This window comes from Schistocerca serialis, chromosome 7, assembly GCF_023864345.2.
Source record: "Schistocerca serialis cubense isolate TAMUIC-IGC-003099 chromosome 7, iqSchSeri2.2, whole genome shotgun sequence".
In the NCBI taxonomy this organism is placed as follows: Eukaryota; Metazoa; Arthropoda; class Insecta; order Orthoptera; family Acrididae; genus Schistocerca; species Schistocerca serialis.
The window spans coordinates 397,587,758-397,605,679 of NC_064644.1; the positions used below are offsets into that span (position 1 = coordinate 397,587,758).

Below are 17,922 nucleotides of genomic sequence, written 5' to 3' on the forward strand. Positions count from 1 at the left end.
TGGGAGGGGGGCCGTGAAAAATAGTCGGGAAAGGCAACGAAAGATGTAGGAAACTACAACGGAGTGAAGGAAAGAGTAGTTACAGTGAAGAAATGCTGAGTCAGAAGAAATTAACGTAAATTAAGGCCAGGTGGGTGGCAAGAACCAAGGAAATGTGTAGCACTAGCTCCCACCTACGAAGTTCTGAGAAACTGGTGTCTGGGGGAAGAATCCATATAGTGCATGTGGTGAAATAGGCACTGAGGTCATAACTGTCATATTGTAGAGTGCACTCTGCGACAGGATATTGTGTGTTGCTGGAATATGCCCTCTGCCTATGCCCATTCATCCAGATTGATAACATGGTGGTAGCCATGCTGATATAAAAGACCAAACAGTGTTTACATAACAGCTGGTATTGACAGTCATTTCACAGGTGGCTCTCCTTTTGATAGTATATGTTTTGCCAGTTGAAGGGCTGGTATAGATGGTGGTAGGAGGATGCATAGGGAAAGTCTTGCAGCAGGGTCGATCACAGGGGTAGGAGCCATAGGGTAGGGAGATGAGTGTAGAAGGAGCATGGGGTCTGGCTAGGATACTAGGAAGATGACAATTAGCTACTCTGTGTGTGTTGGGTAAAATCTCAGAAAGAATTGACCTTATTTCAGGGTATGATGTTAGGAAGGCATGGCCTTGTCGAGGTAGCTGATTAATACATTCAAGACCAGAGTAACAGTGAGAAATTGATTATTTTCATTGTTATATTAGGACATGTGCTCATCATTCCTTCTTATGTAACCCTCTTCTCAGTCTCTGTTGTCTTATCATCTTGTTCAAACTGTCATCTGTTTTCTACCTTGTGTGCTAGTCCATTCGTTTATTTTACCACCCACATTAATCAACACTTTGTTCCTAAATATTTTCTAGTACTGATTTCCATGCAAATAGATGAGTCCATTATTATTTATGAATCTGCGTGTAACAATTTGTTTACAGTGCACTACATTGCAGGGGCTTCTCTTGATCATCTTTCACTGATTTATTTGCAAATTTGACAGCTTTTTTCTTTCCCACCCTCCACTTACTGTGTTTATACATAAGTCTTTCACATTTTTGTGTTTGTTTTTTTGTCAAATTGCACTGATTGAATTTCACTGCCATCTCCTACATTACTTTATTTACCAAGCAAGTCGTTTACATTTCTTCTTGTGGTTTACTCTTTCTGTATGCTCAGTTTATAAAGTTTTGTCTCATTTCATGACTTCCCCTATCGATATTTTTCTTTCCCAATCTTTTTTTTTTTCATATCATAAGGGCCACTTTTCTGGCAAGAAATTCTCACCCACTCATTACCTCTTGATAACCATTATCTGTTCTCATGATTTTCATACGAATTTTTCTGATTTTTCGAATTTTTTTTTCCTTGCTTTTCTGCCACTTAGCTATCTTTTCCACCCTCTGCTTATCTTTTTTTTCCACTCCCACCATTTCTAATGCTACAAACCATCCTCTCTTTCCATGATGAATACTGTCACATATTACATCCATTCTTTTAGGGAACATACTTTTGCACTATCAAAACGAAGGTCCCACATTCTCTTTCTTGAAACCTATTTGTCCCTTGGAGTTACTCCCAATGGCCTAACACTGAAAGTTCCTGTTTCTGGATGCAATCCTACCCTACGCCAGGCTCTTTTACAGTTTCAAATACAGCAATCTCTTGCTCTTACCTGGCTAAATCTGTGGCCTATATGCCCCATCAAAAAATTTCCACTCTACCAGACTTCTCTCCCTCTACAAAATCCTGCAGTTATCTGCCCTCACGTTTCCTTCAATGGTACCATCTGCCAAGCCAACTTCAATCTGGTTTCCTTTCCTTCACATGTAATATCCATTGGAAATATCACTTTTCAACCCAATCCCAAAACCTTTCCAACAGTAAACCTGACACTGAATCCTGCCTTGAACAGTTCAGACCACGATCCCAACTTGATCCACCACCACTACCTCAAAATCATCCCTTCCAAGCCTTCCAAGAATTCCTCCAGCATTGCCTCACAACCCTTCCTCAGGTGCCTACGACATTACCCTAACCTGTCCTCTGCAAAACTCCAGGCTCTGTGATTCCTAAAAGCTGGTGACTCCATCATTATCCTCCCAGCAGACAAAGGATCTACCAATGTAGTACTTGACCGAAATGAGGATGTTAGTGAAGGTCTACACCAGCTGTCTGACACCTCTACATAACAGTGTCTGCCATCAACATCCCATCCCTGTGATTTAAACTGACCAGTAGTCCCTCCTTAAAACCTCAGGCCCTTCACAAGGGCTAACACCTTAATCCATAGAACTTCTCATCCCACTCAAACCATGCACCCCCACCTTTTACCTTTTTCCTAAAATCCACAAACCAAATCATCCCAGCTGTCCTACAATTGCTGGCTTCAAAGCACCCACTAAACGTACATCTTCCTTAGTTGATCAACACCTGCAACCCATAGTACAAAGACTCCTCTCTTACATCAAAGATACCAACCATTTCCTAAATTGTCTGAAATCCATGCCCATCCCACTTCCACCACACACCTTACTTATCACCATTGATGCTACCTCCCTCTAAACCAATCTAAACCAACATCCACAACGTACATGGTCTGTCTGTTGCTGAACATTTCCTCAGTCAGCGCCCACCTGATTCCAAACCTATGACATCCTTCCCACTCACATTAATCAACATTATACGGACCAGCAACTCCTTCACCTTTGAGGGGCAGACATACAAACAGATCAGGGGTATAGCCACGGGAACCAGGATGGTTCCTTCCTATGCCAACGTTTTCACGGGTTGCTTGGAAGGGGCTTTCCTGGGAGCCACACGTCTTCAGCCCACGGTTTGGTTTAGATACACTGGTGACATCTTTACCATATGGGCTCAGAGTGAGGCTGAGCTACTAAAATTCTTGGAATCTCTGAATACCTCCTCCCAATTAAATTTTAAATTTCCTATTCCGAATCCCATGCCACTTTCATTGATGTTGATCTCGTCCTCACACAAGGCCAGCTACACATTTCCGTCCACATTAAACCTACCAACAAACAACAGTACTTACTTTTGACAGTCATCATCTTTTCCATGTCAAACGTTCCCTCCCATACAGCCTTGGCATCAGAGGCAATCATATTTGGTCGGATGCAGACTCTTTACAGCAATACACCACCATTCTCACTTTGGCACGCAATTACCCACACTGCCTAGTTAAAAGGCAGATTTCCTGGACCATCACATCCAATCCTGGTACCGCTAATCCCTCCACAAAACAGCTTCGGAGCACACCATTGATGACTCAGTATTATCCTGGTCTGGAATGTGTTAATCAGCAAATTTGATAGGGCCATGGCTTCCTAAAATCATGCCCTGAAATTTTGCCCACCACACCTAGAACAGCTTTCCTTCACCCTCCCAATCTCTGCAATATTCTTGTCAGACCTCATGCTCCTTCTGCACCCATCTTCCTACCCTATGGCTCCTATCCCTGCGACCATCCCCGCTGCAAGACTTGCCCTATGCACCCTCCTATCATCCCCTATAGTAGCTCTATCAAAGGGAGAGCCACTTGCAAAATGACACGTCATATACCAGCTACTATGAAAACACTGTTTGGCCTTCTACATCGGTATGACTACCACAAAATTATCAATTAGGATGAATGGGCATTGGCAGAGGGTATATACTGGTAACTCGCAATATCCGGTGGCAGAGCATGCTCTATAACATGGCATTCATGACCTTGGCACCTTGGTCTTCCCTGTGACTTTCCTGACATCTACCCTTTTTCCTAGACCTCTCCAGTCCTTTTCCTTCACCCTTCTTCCTTCCCCTTCATCCCTTCTACCAGAAGAAGGAGCCACTGGTTCCAAAACCTTGCCAATTACAATCGTCTTATGTATGTGTTCACCCATCACTTGGTGGGTAGATTTTTTATCTACCCAATTAAATAATTTTTTATCTATCCAATTAAATAATTTTGTCAACAGTTGATTGTTTCTGTTGTTATTCTGCATTAACTGTTATTTGATCCAGTAAGGTAATGGCCATGACATATATAGAGTAACCAAAGAAACCAGAGATCATTTTTCTGGATGTGCTTCACAAACTAACTGTTTTCACTGGTTTGGTTCATTACGTAACAACCAAACAACTGACAGTTACTGTTAGTTTTCTGCTGATATGATTATATCCACATTTTGTCTACAGTTACAATGTTGTATGCTAGTTTTGAGTTTTCTACATCAAATTTCCTGAGCTTTTTTTTTCTTTTTCTTTTACACCAATTGACACTAGACTGTTTTTGAACTTAAGTCATACTGTGCAGAACCCACTAAGAACAACTCTTTTCACAGTTTAATATTCATGCAAAAACTGAATGTTCTGCAGTCTTCAACATGCCTAAGAATGCCTCTGTCTCATGGTAAGTGACCAACATACACTTACACTGCATTGATCTTCTTCAGTATGCCTGTGTAGAAGTGTGCACTGAAACAGTTAAGTGAGAAATCTCTGCATTACGCATGTTTCTTTAGATCAAAGCCAACTTCGGAAATTTTCTTTGTTTGAGACTGTGTGTACAAGATTTGTGTGCTGATTTGAAGTTCTGGATTCACATATTTCACTGTTCGCATTGCTTCTCCATAATCTTTCACTGACTGTATCAGTATCCATTTGTACTGACATATATTGTGAAATTACTAACATTCACAAGTGTTGCAATAAACTTTCACTGTTACTTTCAATTGTAGGCTTAAACTTGATTGTGCTCTCTTAAAATTTTTGAAATCAGTAGGCCTACCCTTGTTCAAAACAATCATTCTCTAATTTCATTGCATAATTACCTGGGAAACAGGTTATTTTTGAGAATTTTCTGATGCTTATGACACTGTATTTTTGTAAATTACCGTGACAAGTGTTTCGAATATATAACCTATTTTGTAGCAAATCACCATTTTTGCCAAAGAATACATGACCTCTGAATTTCACTGTATATCAATGCAACTAAATGCATGTTTTTGAGAGTTTTCAGAAGCTGCCTTGGTCCTTTCATAATATATGAGTAATTAGTAGTAAATCAGCGTTTGTGATTTAGTTACTGTAGCAGACTTCCAATGACCGTAACATACTGTGTTACATCTAATTTTCCCTTAGAGCGGAGTAGCCCGAAATATTATCTGCATTGATCATAAACCAACTCTGTTTTTGAGTTTGCTAATAACTATAATTAACATCAAAACATTTTAGAAAGCTAATAATTTTTACCACAGCTTTTTGTGTTGTCTTAATAGATAACTTGTTCTGTGCTTTTACTTCAATACTTAGAGGAAATTAGCAACAGTTTAGGTCAACACATTAAAGGCAATCAGTGGACTTAATTTAGAGTTATTTGTTCACTGCACCAGCCAAAATGCATCCCCACTGTGAATGCTCTTCTCGAACATTGGATGAGTCAGTTGGCTTTGTAAGCAGCTGGAAATAGCCCCGACAACTGTCAAACAATTGGCAGCTGCTGCAAATCCTTGTGCTGGAAGAGCTCCCTAGAGTTGTGTACCACCCATGATACCAGTACCAGGGGGTATCTCAAGTACTATCCTTTCCTTTGGATCCCATCGCCTCTGCATAAAGTACAGAATCTGTAATTACTCGTCTAGCTGACTGCAAATGGCCTGTCAATGGTAGACCTAGGCATCCCGTACAGGGTGGACTAGGGCTAGGGAGGCCTCGTGGTGTCATACTGAGTCTCCTAACCAACAAGTTTGAGGTGCTGTCTTTAACTGAAACAAACTGAGCCAGTGGGACTCACTTCACCTGTTTTGGGGAAACCAGTTAAGTCAGGTGTCAAGAGGAAACAAACGCAGAAGCATAGGGTCTATTAGTTGTCAGCAGTTCAAACATACAACGAATGATGGTATCCCTGAAGGAAATGGCAGCAAAGGACAGGAAAAGACATCAGGTTCACTCAGGATGTATGCCTGGTGGCCTCACTCAACATATTAAAGATGCTATTCCAGCAGCCACTGAGATAACAGGGAGCTACCAACTGCAGAATGTGGCGCACAGTGGAACAAATTAAGCCTGTCATCTGGGCTATAAGGCCATTCTTAGGGTCATTCCAGCAACTGGTAGAGAAGGTTGAGAAGACCAGCCTTGTGCATGGTGTTTCAACGTAGCTCACAATTTGCAACCATGTCCCCAGAACTGCCTCTTGCCCTTTGGTTCAGAGTCAGATGGAGGGATTGAACCCGAGACTTCGAAGGTTCTGTGACAAGCTAGGCTGTGACTTCGTGGACTTCTGCCATGGGATTGAGAGTTGTAGGGTGATCCTAAATGGGCCAGGTGTGTACTATATTTCATAAGCTGCTACTTAGGTACTTGAGTAAAATATTGAAAGAAATGCCTCCCACAGCTGAGAGTATCAAAATCATAATGGTTAACTGCAATAGCATACACAACAAAGTACCAGAGTTTGAAGCGCTCCTGAAAAGCAGTGAAGTTAACATAATACTAATTACAGAAAGCTGGTTCAAACATGAAATTGATAGAGTGATTTTTGGGGAAATTGCAGTGTATATCAAAAGGACAGGCAAATAGGAAATGGAAGTTGTGATTTGCCACAGTAAGCAAGAAACACAAACCCACCAAGATAGATATTGCTTGGGCAAGACTCAGTATCAGGTGAGGGCATAAAATGATAACTGGATCCTTCTATCACCAACCAGATTCCTCTCCTGAAGTAACTAAAGACTTTAGAGTAAAGCTCAGTTCATGTGTACATAAGTTCCCCAGTTATACTATACTCATTGGTGAAGAGTTTAAGCATCCAACAATTAACTGGGAAAATTACAGTTTTGTTAGTGGCAGGTGTGGTAAGACATCCTGCGAAACATTACTAAATGCCTTTCCCAAAACCTACCAAGATCAGATAGACACCACACTCATGATGGAAACATATTCGATCTAATGGCAACAAATAGATCTGGCCTCTCTGAGGATGTCCACATCGAAACCGGTATCAGTGATGATGATGATGATGATGATGATGATGATGATGATGATGATGATGATGACGATGCGGTTGTGGCAACAATGATTATCAAAGTACAAAGGAATACTAAACCAAGCAGAAAAAAAGAGATATGTTCAGTAAACTAGTTAAGAAATCAGTAGTGTCATATCTCAATGAGGAACTTGAAACTTTCATCACAGGGCAGAAGCATGTAGAGGAACTATGGCTCAAGTTTAAAAGAATAGTTGACTATGCACTGGATAGACACCCTGGAGTGCCAAAGAAACTGGTATAGGCACGCATATTCAAATACAGAGACATGTAAACAGTCAGAATACGGCACTTTTGATATACACGGCAATTTCCCCAAAAATCACATATATAAGACAGTAAGTATCTGGCTCAGTTGTTAGATCAGTCACTGCTACTACAATGGCAGGTTATCAAGATTTAAGTGAGTTTGAACATGGTGTTATTGTCGGAGCACGAGCGATGGGACACAGTGTCTCCGAGATAACGATGAAGTGAGGATTTTCCTGTACGATCATTCCACGAGTAGACCATAAATAGCAGGAATCTAGTAAAACATCAAATCTTCAACATCGCTGTGGCCAGAGAAAGACCCTGCAAGAACGGGACTAATGACAGCTGAAGAGAGTCATTTCACGCGACAGAGGTGCAACCCTTCCGCAAATTGCTGCAGATTTCAATGCTGGGCCAGCAACAAGTGTCAGCGCGTGAACCGTTCAGCAAAACATCATCAATATGGGCTTTCAGAGCCGTAGGCCCACTCGTGTACCATTAATGGCCACATGATACAAAGCTTTACGCCACAAATAGGCCCGTCAACACTGACTGCTAATGACTGGAAACATGTTGCCTGGTCGGACCGTTTCAAATAATATTGAGCGGATGGATGTGTATGGATATGGAGACAACAACATGAATCCAAGGACCCTGCAAATCAGCAGGGGACTGTCCTAGCTGGTGGAGGCTCTGTAATGGTGTGGGACATGTGCTGCTGGAGTAATATGGGACCCTTGATACGTATACATACGACTGACAGGTGACACATATGTAAGCATCCTATATAATCACCGGCATCCATTCATGACCGTTGTGCATTCTGATGGACTTGGGCAATTCCAGCAGGACAGAGCAACAACCTATGCATCCAGAATTGCTACATAGTGGCTCCAGGAACATTCTTCTAAGTTTAAACACTTCTGCTGGCCACCAAGCTCCCCAGACATTAACATTATTGAGCATACCTGGGATGTCTTCCAACGTGCTGTTCAAGAGAGATCTCCACCTCCTTGTACTCTTCCAGATTTATGGACTGCCCTGCACGATTATGGTGTCAATTCACCCCCAGCACTATTTCAGACATTGGTCAAGTCCATTCCACATCATGCCGTGGCGCTTCTGCACGCTCGCAGGGGCCCTATAGGACATTATGCAGGTGTGCCAATTTCTATGGCTCTTCAGTGTATTTACCCAGTAGAACACATCATGAGTGGAAGAAACCTTCAAGGTATACAGTAACAGTAAAGACATTTCTTAAGAAAAAGAGATTGCTGGATAAGAGAGATAAAATAAAGAGCATGGCTATAGATAGAAAGATGCTGAATGAAACAGGTTTGGTTGTCAAAAGAGCAATGTGTGATGATTTCAATGACTACTGTAGCAGAATATTGTCAAATGATCTTTCACAGAACCCAAAGAAATTCAAATGTTCCTTTTACAAAGCAAAACCCAGGAGAATTGCCCCAATTTAATCGTCACTGAAATGATGAATGAAATAAGTATTAGGTTCATAGGTGTTAAAAAACAGATGAAATAATTCAAATTGAACAAAGCTCTAGGGTCTGATGGAATCCGTGTCAAATTCTATACTGAATTTGCAGCTGAGTTAACCCTTCTAACTATAGTGTATCATAGATCCATCGAACAAAAGACCACGTCCAGTTCTTGGAAAAAAGCACATGTCAGACCTGTCTACAAGAAGGGTATTAGAATGGATCCACGAAACTACCATCCAATATCCTTGACATTGATTTGTTGTAGAATCTTAGAACATATTCTGAGCTCAAACACAATGAGCTATCTCAAACAAAATGACCTCCTCAATGCCGAACTGCACAAACCCTGAAAACATTGATCGTCTGAAACCCAACCTGCACTTTTCTCACAAGACATACTGATAGGTTTGGATCAAGGCAGACAGTTAGATGCAGTATTTCTTGATTTCCGAAAGGCATTTGATTGAGTACCACATTTACACTTATTGCCGAAAGTTCAACCAGATGGGGTATCAAGTGAAATTTTTGACTGGATGGAGGACTTTTAAGTAGGGAGGACACAGCATGTTATCGTGGATCGATAGTCATCAACAGAGGAGAAGTAACTTCCGCTGTACTTCAGGGAAGTGTATTGGGAGCCTTGCTGTTTATGTTGTACATTAATGACCTTGCAGACAACATTAATAATAAAATGAGGCTTTTTGTAGATGATGAGGTAGTGTCTGAAACAAAGTGCATAAATATTCAGTCAGATCTTTATAAGATTTCGAAGTGGTGGCAAATTGCTTTAAATGTACAGAAATGTAAAATTGTGCACTTCACAAAAAGAAAAAAACATAGGATCCTATGGCTATAATATTAATGAGTCACTGCTGAAATTGGCCAGCTCATACAAATACCTGGAGGGTAGCACTTTATAGGGATATGGAATGGAATAATCACATACGCTCAGTTGTCAGTAAAGCAGTTGGTAGACCTCGGTTTATTGATAGAATACTGGAGAAGAGCAATCAGTCTACAAAGGGGATTGCTTACAAATCATTTGTGCAACCAGTTCTAGAATATCACTGAAGTGTGGGGGACCGTTTGGAAATAGGGCTAACAGGGGATACAGAACATATACAAATAAGGGCAGCACACATGGTCAAAGGTTTGTTTGATCTGTGGGAGTGTGTTACGGAGATACTGAACTGGAAGACTCTTGATGATAGACGTAAGCGATCCCTAGAAAGTCTATTAACAAAGTTTCAAGAATCAGCTTTAAATGATGACTATAGAAATATACTACAACCTCCTATGTAATGCTCTCATAAAGATCATGAGAAGATTAGAATAAATACTGTTCACAAAAAGGCATTCAAACAATCATTCTTCCTTCACTCTATACATGAATGAAATGGAAGGAAACCTTAATAACTGGTACAATGGGATGTACCCCCTGCCATGCACCTCCTGATGTTGTGCAGAGTGTAGGTGTAGATATAGATAAGTCACTCATGGGTCCTCTTCAATCACACTGCACAAAGAATCAATTTTTTTTTTAACCAATTTTGGTAGACATTCACTAAATTCATTACTGATGATAGCAGGATCCTACTGAAATTCTACATAGTGATTGCAAACAGTCTCTTCTGAAGGCGATCGAGTACCAACAGTTGAATGCTGCCAATCAAGGCATTGTCATTGACTCAAGTGAATGGTCCAATAAGACATGCCGAAACCTGTCCTGAATTTTTTTACACAGGAAGAAGGCAACGAAAGAAATCCACTGTCAAAATTTTAGCTGCTAAGATGCACTGCAAGTATTAAAAAAATTAGCTGAAAATTCCCAAATTCATAGCACACCAAACGGCAGTATAAATGTACACCCCTACTGGCACTGTAGCTACTGCGCATGCGCAATTAGGCACACACACATCGAGATCTGTGGTACATTTATAAATAGGAAACACGACATAACCTGACCGTAATTTGTAATGGATGTTTCAGGTTACCGTTTGTTGGTAAGTTTCTCTGATACTACAGCACACACTTACTATGCTCTCGAATTAGCCACTCAAGTAACACCTATTACAAATAATCAGTTGCTTTCTGAAGTATTGGTAAGTTCTGACAACACAGATAAAGCTGAATTAATATTTATTGTGCTTTCATAAGGCATGCCTGCTAATTGTAACTTCTTTTCCTTCCAGTTTCACAGTAATGTGGAATCCAATTAACGTTCTCAGTTTAGCAATGATGAAGTATGTAGAATGTGGTTTCCAGTCGAAATCACCTACTTCTCCTAAGGACGTACATATCTGTCATTCATTCATTCATTCAAATGATATCAACATTTTGTTTGAAATTGTGGATATGTTAGAAGAAATAGGAAATAACTGTGACAATTCCATGAGTTGTGGTTCGGACGATGTCGGTTGTGCCAGTAACAGTTCTGAAGACAAATACATTCCAAGCCTTTTTTTGTACTTTCAGTGATAAAGAAAAGATAGTGAAATATTGGTTAAACGAAGGATGATGGTGATGATGATGATGATGATGATGATGTCTGGTTTGTGGGGTGCTCAACTTTGCTCAGTCCAATCTCACCACTTTCATGAATGATGATGGAATGATGAGGGCAACACAAACACCCAGTCATCTCGAGGCAGGAGAAAATCCCTGACCCCGCCGGCAACCGAACCCAGGACCCCGTGCTCGGGAAGCGAGAACGCGACCATGAAACCATGAAATGCAGACTTAAATGAAGGAGGGAAAAAACAATAAGTTATGCACTGTGCAAAGGCGTTTTTGTTTTGTAAAATCAGAGTGTGAACTGTACAAATGGAAGAATGAATTACACGAAGTAAGAAATATGCACCAAACAGAAACCCGAAACCATTTGAATAAAAAACTATTTGAAAGATTTAGAACTACTCAGAAGAGGCTATGCACTGTTATCAATGGAGATCTACCAGACTGGGCCCTCCGAATTGCATCTGACATAAAAATTGCTAATTTCCAGGCTTCGTCAACCTGGCTACACAGGTTCAAGAAATCATACAGAATCGGAAGTCGCAAAATTACCAAGTTTACATCACGTAAATGTATAGAGCAGCTGTCAGTGGCAGACAATGCTATAGAGGGATTCATAGCTGATGCAAAGACGAAACTTGCTCTAATCCCCACAACTGCTGTTTATAATGCTGATCACACAGGTTTTGTAAAAGAACTGCGTGCACACCGCACTTTATCATTTCGGGGTGAAAAAAATATGAGTCGGTTGCCCAATCAATGAATGCAATGACACATTCATGCACGATAATGCCAGTGATAAGTTTGAGTGGTTTACTGTTTCTGTAGCTGTGCATCTGTCTTCAAGAACTACAAGGCAAATTAGGACCAAAAATATAAAATGAAGTGTTTGGTTGCAAAAATATTCTAATCAGCATATCAAAATCTGGAAAAATGGGAAACAATAATTTTAACATTTCATTCAAAACGTATTCCTACCAGCTGCAGAAGCTAATTCATTGCTTTTGTTTGATTCATGGTCTGGACATAACAATGCCTCTCTTTCTGTGGAGGATGATGAGAAATCTGTAGATGTAATGTGGATTCCTGGAACTACTAGCGCGATTCAACCTCTCGATAAAGAATTTTTTCGACAGTAGAAAGCATTTTTCAGGAAATTATCAGACAACATAATTTCCAATACCTCTATCTCATTTCAGGTTATCAGCAGAAAAGTATTCTTATGCTCCAGTCATTTGTGCATTACCAGTTTTCTTCACCACGCTTTACGAATGTGATCAAGTATGCCTGGTACACAGCACAACATCGAGAACAATGGCTGGTTCAATTTCAGACTCCATTCCAGTTCTGTCTAAGGAAAACCAGTGGTTATTGCAAAGTGCCTGACTGCATCAATTTTTCCTTTGTCTGAGGTGCCTGGTGCAAAAAAAATGTTTGTTACTACAAGTCCTCATTGATGGAAGTCGACTGTTACACCAAAAATTGCCATGATTCTATTATCTCTGCTAGCCACTTTTATCAGAATGACATGTGCAAGAATTGAACTGTTGATATGAAGTTATTCAAAACAAATGTTTGTATAGTTTAAACCACATTTTCACCAGAACAAACAAGCTAACAAGCATGAGCAAAAGAGAATTCTGTCAGGTGTACCCAGTAGGCCTCTTGCAGGTCTTTCAACTGGATGCTACAGCAGCTGCTTACATGTCCCTAACCTTCCCCAGTTACCTAATCGGAAAATGGAGGCCAGCAGTTTACCGTGGAATCCCAACTACATGTCTATCGTGGCCACTCCAACATCTGTGACAAGTGAATGCTCGGTTAAAAATCATAGCGCAAAAGTTGTGGTCTGAACAAGATTTGATTCCGCGCTCTCTGGATCGTGAAGTGTGCACTTTGCCACAAGACCGTTTTTGTTTTAGGAAAATGGAAATGAAGTACCATGCTTCTTGACATAGGATAGGGAAATGACGCGGGAGACCCACATGCCATACTGGGCAAGGTCTTAATGGAGGTGGTTTACCGTTGCCTTTCTCCGACCGTAACAGGGATGAATGACGATAATGAAGACAACACAACAACACTCAGTCATCTCGGGGCAGGGGAAAATCCTTGATCCCGCTGCGAATCGAACCCGGGACCCTGTGTTCGAGAAGCGAGAATGCTACCCCGAACTGTGGACTTTTGTTTTTAGGAAAAACTGAAAAAAGAATGTGACCATTAGATCTTACATGCGTAGTGAAAATGCTGGCTGTGTCACCTCTTGAGATGATGCTCGATGTCAGTAATTAGTGTTCTGTTCATAAATCTCCCCTCAATGGTAATGAGGAGACAGGGAAAAATGGCAGCTGACAAACAAGGAAAATTTTGGACCAGTGCTAAGGAGAGATGGAGATGCAATTCTACGTAAAGTGTATGATCTCCACACGTCACACTTCCATACACACTGAGGCATTTAAATTCTTCCTTCTCTGCACCATTTTGCATACTCTGTCAAGAACAGTGTGCTTGCCAAGCAAAATAATCCTCACTGAATAGCAAAGTTTCACATTGTGGCTCTAACAAGATAGAGTTGTATCCTGTATGGTGAATGTTAGTTCCAAAAACTAAAAACTAATAATACAGCATTCATAGGCAATGTTTGCTGCATCACGTTCTCTTCTGTTCCCTCTAGTATAAACAATTATACCCATATACAAGGGAATGGTAGCAAATTTTCTGCAAATTCTCATTCGCACATGTTTGCTCCCATTTGCTCCACTATAAACCGAGCTTTAGGTGCTTAAAATTGCTGTCTGTGAACCCCAGATAATTCCACTAAGCAGCACTGCTTAACTGATTTGCTGAGTTGTGGGCTAGGGGGGCAGGGCTGTACAAACTACTGTTATAAATTGTTATTCGTGTGGGGACTTGCAATGCCTCTTAGCAGCTAAAATTTTGGCAGTGCATTTCTTTCATTATCTTCTTCCTGTATAAAAAATTTCAGAGTAGGTTTCGACATGTCTTGTTGGCTCATTCCCTTGTCAGTCCTTTACAAAAAGTTATGAAGTGTCATGCAGTTAATTCCTTCATATGAAATTTTTGTTTTTCCCCAAGACTGCTCTTTAAAATTTGGCAAATTTCTCTGTTGTCATTATTTTAACAATAAGAAGTGACAAATTTTAAAACAATAGTATTGTCACATCCCAACAGCATCATCGGTTGGACATTCGTAAAAACTTGAAATTCGAATCGTATGTTGAGCTATAGGAAGGACTGCATTCTAGGGAAAAAATAATGATAATAATAATAATAACAATAATAATAATAATAATAGGAATACAACAACAAGATGCACTGCCTTAGAGAGAGAGATATGAAGAATGTAAAGGAAAACTAAGATTATCTCTTGTTCTCCATAACCAGCAGACCATTGTGATGGATGATGAACTATCTGAAATATCAGTATTAATTGTTATTCCATTGTCACCTCCAAATTAGTTCATGTACCTGGTCTCTCTCTCTCTCTCTCTCTCTCTCTCTCTCTCTCTCTCTCTCTCTCTCTCTCTCTCTCTCCCCCCCTCCCTCCCCAGGCTTTTCCATTCCTTTGACATCTATGTGTATGGCACTTCCTATCTTTCTCCCACTTTCCGCCTTTTACATTGATGACATAATTTTAGAGTATTCCACAATATTTTTAAACATCCCTACTCCAACTGTTTCCTGTTTTTGGTGTCCAATGCCTTCTCTAGTACAAATATTACTCCTACATTTAGTTACATTAACTTCGTTCAGCAACATAAGAGAAATTCAAGAAATAAATTGTTGGGGTTATTAATTATAAAATGTCTGAAATTCTCACATGATTACACATATAAATTTATAGATTTAATGAACTTTGATGAACTTACATTCTGGCTCGATGAAACAGAAGATGCTGGAAAACCTAAGGAGGCATCATCTGGGATGGTACCAAAAATTTTCATCAGTTTTGTAATGTAGCTTGCAATATCCCATAACAGAACACAATTACTCTCACGTCCCACAGAACGGCAATTTCGTTGATAGACATTACATACGGCTACAAGTTCTCGGACGTGATCCAATGCTGTTCGTGTGTCTATATTGTCTGGCAAACCAAACAGAAAAAGTATTGTGATATAATAATTTCTTTATTTCATTTGCAGAAATAGAGTAAAGTTGGGCAAGACATGATCATACTTCTATACAGAATAAATAAGTTTTCATACTGTCAAACAACAGAAAATCTGGGGTGGAATAAGCAAAGTAGCATTACAATAGATTGCCACTCATCACCCAGAGAACCGACTGTGCAGTATACAGCAACATTCAAAAACAGACTATTGGATATTACTTAGCTATTGCACCAAGTCTTTCATCAGACATAGAAACAATGCTAAAGCCTGAGTAAATGAAGTAAAGTACGTATGCAGATTTGTTCAATGGCTATCCAATACTGATCTGGTGTTTCGTGTAGCACAAGCTATGACACTCGATTCATGTCACCTCCAATTTCATAGAACTCTCCCGTACTGACCACCACTGGCTACCTGGGTTTCTTTCTTCTTTTACTTGCCTTAACAAAGATACCTCAACTACAAACAAAGCAAAGGCTAGAAAGATAATCACTCACAACATAGCAAAGGCATTGTGTGGCAGGAAGGTAACAAAGCAAGCACAGCTACACTTTCATCATACCACAACCAGTCTGGTCAGACTAAGATGAGGGGTTGTATTCAGTGGAGTAGGTGAGGTGAATAAGGAAGAGGGGGAATGAAAATGGGAGGGGCACAGTAAGGAGTAAGAAAGTTGAGGAACAGAAATGGAAGAAGACAGGACAGGAACATGGCAGCAGAGAGAGATCATCCTGACGCAGAAAGGGCTGGTAGTATGCAGCACAGAATGGATGACAGGAACAGGGTTGGAGGAAGACAGAATCCTCCCCACCTCATCAAAAGGGGAGTTCTGCCACTCATGAAACCTACAAACTATCAAGGTACTTCCAACCTCATGGGTTATATTCTTGTGAAAACCCAGGTACATGAACTGTACCGTTAACCTACCCAGCACATTATATTTGTATTCCATGAGAAACAAGGCCACCTGTTAAAGCAGCTGCATCAAAATCAATTATGTTGCAACTTATGCACAACCTTTTATGTGGACCACCACTGACAGCAGTCCATTAGAATGAATGATATTGAACATCTAGTGACATAAAATGTCACTGAGCACAACTGAAATGGCTGCTTCAGAATTCCTAAATTCCAGAACACTGCTGACCCCTTTCCACAAAAATTCGCCTTCTCTGAATCACACAGATGGGAAGCGTCCATCTCACTTTATCCATCCCTGCAATCCTTGGCTTTTACCTGCCCTTCACCCATGTAAACCTGTTCCTGCCCCTTTCCCTTCATTATGTCCCTGTGTGTGTGTGTGTGTGTGTGTGTGTGTGTGTGTGTGTGTGCGCGCGCGCGCGCCTTGGGGGGGGGGGGGGGGGTTGCACACGCCTGAATTTTCCAACCTTAGCTAGCATCTTCCAATTATTTTGGACAAGCCTATCTAGAGTTCAGTGCTTCTACCACATGAGTGTTGCTCTTACTCATTTCACTGTTTCTATTCCATCTGAGATTTTCAGTACCATATATTATCATCTTAAAAGAACAAAAGAATAAAAAAATTAACAAAATCTTGCTCAAAAAAGAATGCAGATACAGGCCATAATCACATTTACTTGGTCTGTTGAGATGAAAAAGCAAGCAACAATAAACTTAAAACACTAATTACAGGACAAGACCAGATTTTTATAACAATGAGGAAAAACTGCATCCAGAAAAATTTTCATGCAATGAAAGAATTTATTTATCCATAACAAGTTTTAGTTTACTTTTCATCTTCATAGGGCAGCATTCATTTACTACTCATAAAAAAAGCATGCTAACTTCTGAAGATGTCATTAGGCCTAAAACTGGTTTCAGAGATATAATAAATTCACCACAAGTAGTTGGGTAGATTGCAGTGTTTTCTTTCTGTTAAAGTTCCACAAACTTCTCAAGCCATTATGAATAAAGTAACAATCAGAAAACTTCTCTAAACAGACTGTTGCTCAAAGGTCTTGCATGTCAAAGAATGCTGCCACATTGGAAATGTTCCATATATTCTCCATTTTAGCAGATACAAGCACTAGCTTAGTTCCTAAAACAATAATGAAGTATTTCCTCTCAAAATATACGTCAATAATTGTAAATATGAACAGAAAATATAACCAACCATACAAACAACTGAAAACTTACCACACAAAGCAGCATGCACTCCATCTCTTGTTGCCAAGAATCTTTCACTGAGTGAGTGCTCTTCCTCTCTCCATTTTTGGAAGGAATCCAAATTTGTTTCTGCGAGAGTGCAACGACTCATATCTTTCACAGTGAGGAAAAACTCCTGAGGAGAATGAAAATTATTTTTATTGTGCATACAAATTAAAGTTCCAGAATGAATCAACATTTTGTAGCATAGTGCCTGTCGTTATGGAACTTTCCGATAGACTAAAATTGTGTTGCACTGGGTCTCTTAAC

At 40.2% G+C, this 17,922-nt stretch overlaps 1 protein-coding gene across 4 annotated transcripts in view; it reads right to left on the reverse strand.

Moving 5' to 3' along the window:
* Positions 1 to 17,922, reverse strand: part of LOC126412069 (cysteine--tRNA ligase, cytoplasmic) — a 78,483-nt gene that overhangs the window by 15,021 nt on the left and 45,540 nt on the right. For all 4 annotated transcript variants that reach the window (XM_050081464.1, XM_050081463.1, XM_050081466.1 and 1 more), the window contains exons 8-9: positions 17,644 to 17,788; positions 15,241 to 15,458 (exon numbers count right to left, since the gene is read on the reverse strand). In XM_050081464.1, the coding sequence (XP_049937421.1) occupies positions 15,241 to 15,458; positions 17,644 to 17,788 (363 nt within the window). The remainder of the gene's footprint in view (positions 1 to 15,240; positions 15,459 to 17,643; positions 17,789 to 17,922) is intronic.